This window comes from Gavialis gangeticus, unplaced genomic scaffold (genome assembly GCF_001723915.1).
Source record: "Gavialis gangeticus isolate Ggan-Ray unplaced genomic scaffold, GavGan_comp1, whole genome shotgun sequence".
NCBI lineage: Eukaryota > Metazoa > Chordata > Crocodylia > Gavialidae > Gavialis > Gavialis gangeticus.
Window position 1 is genome coordinate 5783574 of NW_017729032.1, and position 7506 is coordinate 5791079.

The 7506-nt window shown below is 42.3% G+C and overlaps 1 protein-coding gene across 5 annotated transcripts in view; it reads right to left on the reverse strand.

Annotated features, from left to right (window-relative positions):
- The window catches only part of TENM4 (teneurin transmembrane protein 4), an 894317-nt gene that overhangs the window by 259892 nt on the left and 626919 nt on the right, over positions 1 to 7506 (reverse strand). For all 5 annotated transcript variants that reach the window (XM_019523993.1, XM_019523990.1, XM_019523994.1 and 2 more), the window contains 2 exons: positions 2921 to 3019; positions 637 to 872 (listed from right to left, as the gene is read on the reverse strand). In XM_019523993.1, the coding sequence (XP_019379538.1) occupies positions 637 to 872; positions 2921 to 3019 (335 nt within the window). The remainder of the gene's footprint in view (positions 1 to 636; positions 873 to 2920; positions 3020 to 7506) is intronic.

Consider the following 7506-nt stretch of genomic DNA (forward strand, 5'->3'; position numbering starts at 1 on the left):
GGCTAGGAGCTGGAACCAACTTCCAAGGGAAGTGGTGCTGGCCCCTACCCTGGGGGTCTTTAAGAAGAGGCTGGATGCCTACCTGGCTGGACTCATTTGAGTCCCGTTTCTTGTTTTGGGGTTTTGTTGTTCTCCCGCCCTGGCAGGGGGTCGGGCTAGAAGATCTACTAGGTCCCTTCCGGCCCTAAATCTATGAAACTATGAAACTATGATGTGCTGCTTTCGCAAGCACACATGCATCGAGGAGCAATAAACTCTGGAGTTTACTGCTTCACTTTAACTGCACATGTAGATGTATCACATTAATTGCACAGGTAGATGCATTTCTTGCACATGTAGATGCATTTCTTGCTTCACATTAATTGCACAGGTAGATGCATTTATTGCACATGTAGATGCATTTCTTGCTTCACAGTAACTGCACATGTAGATGCATCCACTGCAAAGCACAAGAGGTCCAATTCTGCTCCCTGTGACCACCCGGCAACCCCACTGAAATCAACGGCCTTATGCAGGCATAACCAAGAGGCCTTATGTGTTGGTGACTACAAGTGTCACTGCCTGGGCACTGCAGTTTCCAAACGTTTGCACCGCAGGGGGCTCAGAACAGAGGAAAGAAAGGAGGAATCAGCTTACCGATAAAATATGCCAGCAGGATCACCAGGGTGACTGAGATGATAATGGCACTCAGAGCGGCACATTTCCAGTTACAGTACTTATAGGGCTTCTTCAGGTTAAAGGCAGGCCTAGAGAATGTACTTCTGGGAAGGGGCCTAGGGGGAGGTGAGTACACAGTGCTGGACGTCAGGGGGTATCCTGGCGACGTTGTACAAAAGAGGGGCGAGGTGCCTCCAGGTTTAAACAGGAAGTGCCTGAGGGAAGAAAAACAAAGAAGCAGGTGACTTCTCCCCAGAATAAACGCCACGGGAGAATTCAGAGCATGGTCATGGCGGCGGCTGTCGGGGCGAGGAAAACAGCTTCACACAATGCTTTCTAAATACATGGACTGCATGCACAGAAGGGAAGAAGAAAAGAAAAGAAACGAACAGACAAGTCACACAGAGTCAGGAGAAACATCACAGTGTCAACGAATACCACAGAGAAGCCTTCAGCGGCAAGAGCCGTCTCCCTAAGAAGCTGACACCATGGTGAAATGAGACATCCCCATTACAGCTGGGGTGGACCTGTCATGCCAGCAGTACTGCAGCGGCCCTCGTCCTGCTCCTACCGAACCATCTGAGGGGATCTGAATGAGAGCAGTGTGAGGGCAGAGACACCCGAACGTTGCCCAAATGTACTGATTGCAGCATGAGAGACTCTTTTGCTTTGATTCACTAAGCGGGCATGGGGAAAAGGTCTTTTCACAAGCTGCAGTGGCACTTGTTTTTCCACTGCAGCAACATTAATGCGCTGGCCACATTTTGGCCCCTATATTTGACATACGGCTTGAGAGAGAGCGTGTCTACATGTCGCCCTACAGCAACATAGTGACGCGCCAGTCGCTGTACGACATGCTACGGCAACGTAACGATCACGTGTGTCATGCGTATTTACGATCACCAGCGATGTTGCTGTAGTGGTGCATTCCCCGGGTCTAGCGAACGTGGCGCTACGCCAACATAGCAGCAAAATGCACCCATGCACTGCTAAAGCACGGAGCCGTAGCAATGTCGCTGTATGCCAACGCATAGACACACCCAGAGAACAACATAAAGCAACTAGTGCAAGCCTTGTTAGTCAGAGGGAGGAATCCCATTAACTTCCCTGGGAGTTGGGGGAAAGTCAGTGGAGGGCATTTTAATCTCTCTACTCTAGGATATTTTTCAGGAGTAAAAGGAAAAGGCGAAACTGTGACAACTTGGGTGGCATGTCTGATTCTCCAGTAAAAAACTGGAGCATCTTCAATTGCATGGGATCAGAACTAAGATCAAAACCTGATGTAGCTAGTATTTTTTTACTTCAGTTTTATGGGCCGGGACTTCATTTGCTGTAAATTTGGTTTGCACCCTATATTTTTATCTCTTAGATGCATGCATACTAATGGGGGGGAATCATCTCATGCAGACACATCAATATGAAAAAAATCCCAGAACAATTTGTGCAGTCTAAAGGAACATGGCACAGCAACTGTGCTTCTTGGAAATACGAGATGAATATAGTGCGCGAAAGCACAATTCATCCTTTCTACCAGGGAACTGTGTTAACACTTTAATTCTTGCAGTACCTCCACTATTTTGATTTGCTTTGTTTTATTTAGATACAGGTTTACTGGTGCCTATTGAAGAGGCATCTGCAGTGATCAGCTATACCAAGCAGTACTGGAACTGTTGATGACTACCGAACTAGGAAACCACCGAGGTGCAAACCTTCAGACAGGCTGATGGGAGCTAAGCTGTGTTAGAAGCAGTTTAAAACTTAAAAGTTACATGTTCAAAGGTTAAATAAAAATGTCAGAATAGGATATTGCCTCAACATCAAAGGCCTGGCTTTAAAAGCCACGCCAGCATCACTGTCATCAAAGTTAAAAGATACTTCCGCATCTTTGCAAGACAATGAACCTGGAGAATATCAGTATCACTGAGCCAGCAAGAAAGTAGTTGAAAGTCTTAACTGAAATGCAAGGAACCTTAGTCCACAAGGGACTGCAAATTGCTGTAGGTATATCACCTTAATTAGTGAAATGACTTTCAAAACAGCAAAGAAAGCCAATGAGATGCTATGGATCATTAGCATATTAATGAAGCGCCATTAATATGAACAGGACTCTGTGCTTCAAGCTCAGGAACCTCATTTTGGAAGCCATCTTAGACAAGGCAAAAATGGTGTTGCCCTTACAAAATCATGGAAGTGGCCAAATGTTTTCATGCAAGGATCATAATGACTGTACAGTAAACAGGAAGACCACATAAGTGTCACATACCCATCATTGTAAGCACCGTCATGTCGGGAGGAGGTGAGAATGTCCATCTCAATGAGGTTGTCCTGCAATGTCTCTAGGAATGTCTGCTTTGCTATGTTTCTACATACATATGGAAACATGAATGAAGCCAGTGAGTCATGCATCTATGAAGTGTGACCTTATAAACCACAATGGTTATAGTGCAGTTGTGCATGGAATTAGAATGATGGACCATATATTTATATGTATAAGACATTACACATATACATATATAGCATTTAAAAATGTTCACTTCTATAGATATACTATATGTATGCATATACATATATATAAACACACATATCCCTGTGTGCATATATATATATTTATAAATATAACGTTATTTACTTGCTGTCTATATACATTTGTATTGTGCTGCCAATGCAGCTGTCCAGAATGAATTACATATAAAAAACCTTTTGATACACTGGATTCAAAAGACCAAATCTTAGTTTAGCACAGCAGTACCTTGATAATACGTCTGTACCAGTGGCTGTTACACTGAGGAGATGGCTTACTTTGCCCCAGAGAGTCAGCCTATCTCCATCTTCTGTCTTCACATTAAGAACTCATTCAGATGGCATTGCTTTTATTTGTCTACATAAGTCCCAACTTTCTTGCATGAATTAGTGATTGAATTAATCTAATTCTCTTACTGCTTTTAGTGGGACAGTGTTCATCTGAAATATTAAATTTGCAATATCTCAATTTTTTCAATGTGCACGTTTCAAATGAAAAGCTTCTCAATAATTGATGGGCAAAATGGGAAGTTATTTGGGTCATCTCAGACCACCAATTGCTTTTGGTGTTGGGCTGTTAACACCATGATTTTGGTTTCGCAAACAACAGCCGTGGGGCTGCAATGCCCTGTCCCTCTCCACTTCCGTTTCCACTTTCATAGAGACAGAAGCATATATGCTCAATGCTTTAATGCTTTTCTAAGCGAGCCAGAGTCATCCATCCAACTTGCAAGGTTTTATACTTAGAATTTCTATAATGCCCACCAGCCCAGGATTTTAAAGTGCTTTACAAGTACGGGTACTTTTTGTTAGCCTCTACTTATAACTGAGCCATCAACACAAAAGGTCCCCATATTAAGCAACAGGATAGAAGCACAGCTGGGGACAGAATTAAGACTTCCTCATCTCCAGTCCTGATAGGACCAGTCAGAACATCCTTCCTGTTGTTTGCAAAACAAAAACCAACCCATTCATTTGCCCATCTCCATTTTCAATACCCAAACAGAATCAAAGTCTGAATCTTGAACCCTGGGTAAATTCCCAGGCCAAGTCTAATAAGAAAAAAACAACAGCGTTGTGACACTATCACCAATGCAGGATTAAGCGCATACAGGATGTAAGTGATATGTGGTGAACTCAGCTGCAAACCCTATTAGTGAAGCTGCATTCAGATAGCAGGCCATACCAAGAGAAACTTCCAGCTGCCTTATACAAACCTTGAATGCCATGGCTTATTACATTTCCTTAACCCTAATTTTTTATATCCACTTCCTCCTTCCCCTCTTGTGAAGGCCAGTACTTGTTTAATTCAAGTTCCTGGCTTTGTTGGCTATGGACAGCTATGACAGCTGATATCAACTGTTTGTTAGTGGCAGAAACATAATTCATGTCCATAGCTTTCACAGGAAAGTGGTTCACATACATGGGCTGAGACACAGAGCAAACTCAAGCTATCAGCTCATCCCAGAGTATCTGCTCCTTCCTCTAGCTTCCCAGGAACGTAGGAGACATTGGATATTGAATTCAAGGTAATACAGAATCAACGCATGTGTGCACATGGAGCATTTAATGGATAAAAGACAAGACACCTAGCAATGCAGTAATCAATAAAAGTTCATCAGTAGTTAAAACCTGTGTAAAACTCATTTTACAATGGTTCTATGAATTTTGGTTGGGTATTGTCAATAAAATGGGAGAGAGCTGGGGTATATAATCTTATCATGCATGTGTCAGTCACAAAGCAGTCACACACTGGGCTCCAGAGGTGACGGTATTGCAACGGCCCCTTTGCCCACCCCTTACTCAGGGCTGGAGTCTACTCCCCTCATCCAACTTGAGTAGGAGCTTACTGGGTGAACAGCTGCAATACTCTCAGAGTAAGCTCCTGAGGTGAATCATAGAGGCAGGCTTTGTTCCTGCCTGATTATTAGTTGACATTCTCTGGGACTGGAGCTCCAGGTGTGCCAACTGAATGGTCAATGAGCTGGCATTGCCTTGCTCATGGCAAATTTGCATTTGCTGGAGCAGAAAGGGAAGGTCAGAGAAAAGGGGAGGAAGAAATGGCAGAAGGGAATATGGAGAAGAATGACTCACCTGAAAGATCTCACTGCTCAACAAGGATGTTTTCATCCCATCACGTGACAATACATTGCTTTCAAACATCAAAAGAGGGAGAAGAGAGGAAAAGAGAGAAGGAGAAAGAGAAATGGAGGAAAAAGGGGGTGAGGGAAAAGGAATGAAGAGAAAGAAAAGGGGAAAAGAAGAAGGAGAAGGGTTCCTTCTCCAGCAGCATATGAAATTTTCATGGACACAAGGTAGCACTAAACTAGCATAATTGAAACTGAAACACCTGTGCTACTAATTTATGTTGGCTTTTGCATCAAATCCAATAGACTCCAGGTGTTGGACATCTCAGCCACGCTGCGTCATTCAAAATCCAAACTTAGTTCTGAATTCTGTCAATAGTCCCGACATTTAATCCCTTAAAGCAAGCACTTTCAGATGCCGGTGTGTTTGGAAACAGGTGCTGTATGCACATTTTCCATCTTGCAGTGGTCTCTATTTAAAAGTCAGAGCTTTCTTTATGTTCTCTCTCTACATTGGCTAATGTGGGATTAAAAAAAACAGGGATATTTAAGAGAAATACAATTCCATTTCTGACATGAGATTATCATAATACCATATTTCTACACTTCAAAGGCCTTAATTCTTGGATTAATGTCTCTTGCATAGAATTTATTTTTTACATGTTGAGCTTTTGTGATTTATTATTCCACTAGCTGGGAATCTTTTTGGTTCCCAGATACTTAGTTAGGTTTTTGGGTTGTTTTTTTTTTTTTAGTGGGAAGATCTACATAGTCTGTGTGTTCAACAGGCAATATTCTGTTCTCCAGTCTGAAGACCATATCTGAGTGCTGGTCTTCATGTCTTCTGGCATGTTCATAATTCCCACTCAAGCAAATGGAAGATCTGTGCTTCTGATGGAGATTTGCCATATATTACTGACCCTTCATGGAGTGCAACCTCCACATATTAAGATGTCATCATCTCTCCAGCATATTTTATTCTTTTGACAGTTTGTTTAGTGAGGAATGGCTATCTCTCAATGATACACACTGGATATACCACTTTGCCACTCACTACAAAAAGTTTAGACTCTTTCAAAGCACAGTGTTTGTCCGGAAGGATACCGGACAAAATTGAACATAAATACCATCCTTTTCTAGGGGCTGTATCAGAAGTTACCGGAAGTGTTTTGCCAAATAGTCATTTTCTGTCTCAATGTCAGTTTATAAATTGTTGACATCCAGGGTCAATTAGCTAGGACAGTAGTTTTAGAAGCAAGTGAAGGCCTTAAGTAAGTAGGACTATCACTTGTGAGAAGACTTCAGATGTCCACTTGTTAGGGTTGGAAATACGAATGTACCACCCCCTCCAAGACAGTCAAGTTATATACAGCTGGAACCAGCTGCTTCACATTTGGAGAAATATCCACCAGGGCCTACTATGCTGGAGGGCTAGTGATATCATTGGGAGAGATGTGTCAGTTTTTTAGTTTAATTCAGAGCAAAGCCTGGGCACCAGACACTTAACAGACGCTTTCTGTCTTTATGCTATACCTGTTAAGATTCCTCTCGGTCTTTCTCAATCTCATGGCCCTGGGATTGAGACATGTGACTTGGGGTGGGATGTTGTTAGCTGAGGGATTTTGATATCTGATCCAACAAAGACAGATTACTATTTACTTTTGGTATGATAATAGTTGCTGGGAGGTCCCAGTTAGATTTGAGGATCCCATTGTGTTATGCACTGTGCCCACACACGAGAGGAAGCAATCGTTCTTCAGAGAATTTATAATCCAGTTAAGGCAAGATGCCTCAGACAGTAAGAAAGAAAGGAGCCTTATGGCATGATCCCCATGTAGTTCCCCCCACTAAAAAGGACTCAATGGTTATGAATGACTTGAAAGGTGTTATCTCCTACTTTTTTCTTTAATGAATAGAAATCTACTAGCCCTGGCTACAGCTCAACCAGACCATCTTCACTTCATAGGTTTATTCTATGTGTTAAGGCATTAGTTGACAGTAACCAGTTTCCACACTGCTTAACCCACATTATGTGCACAATAGGAAAGGAACAATGTGAAAAAAAATTAAGAAGAGGTTAGGTGGATAGGTACCCCGGATAGCAAAAAGCTTGCTCCTTCAGGCTTATTCATATGAACAATGCCCTGAAACCAATGGGACTCACTATAGAAAGCCTGAAGGACTGGAACATAAACAATCTATTATCTCATTTTCTTTAATGAAGAAATAACACATCACATTC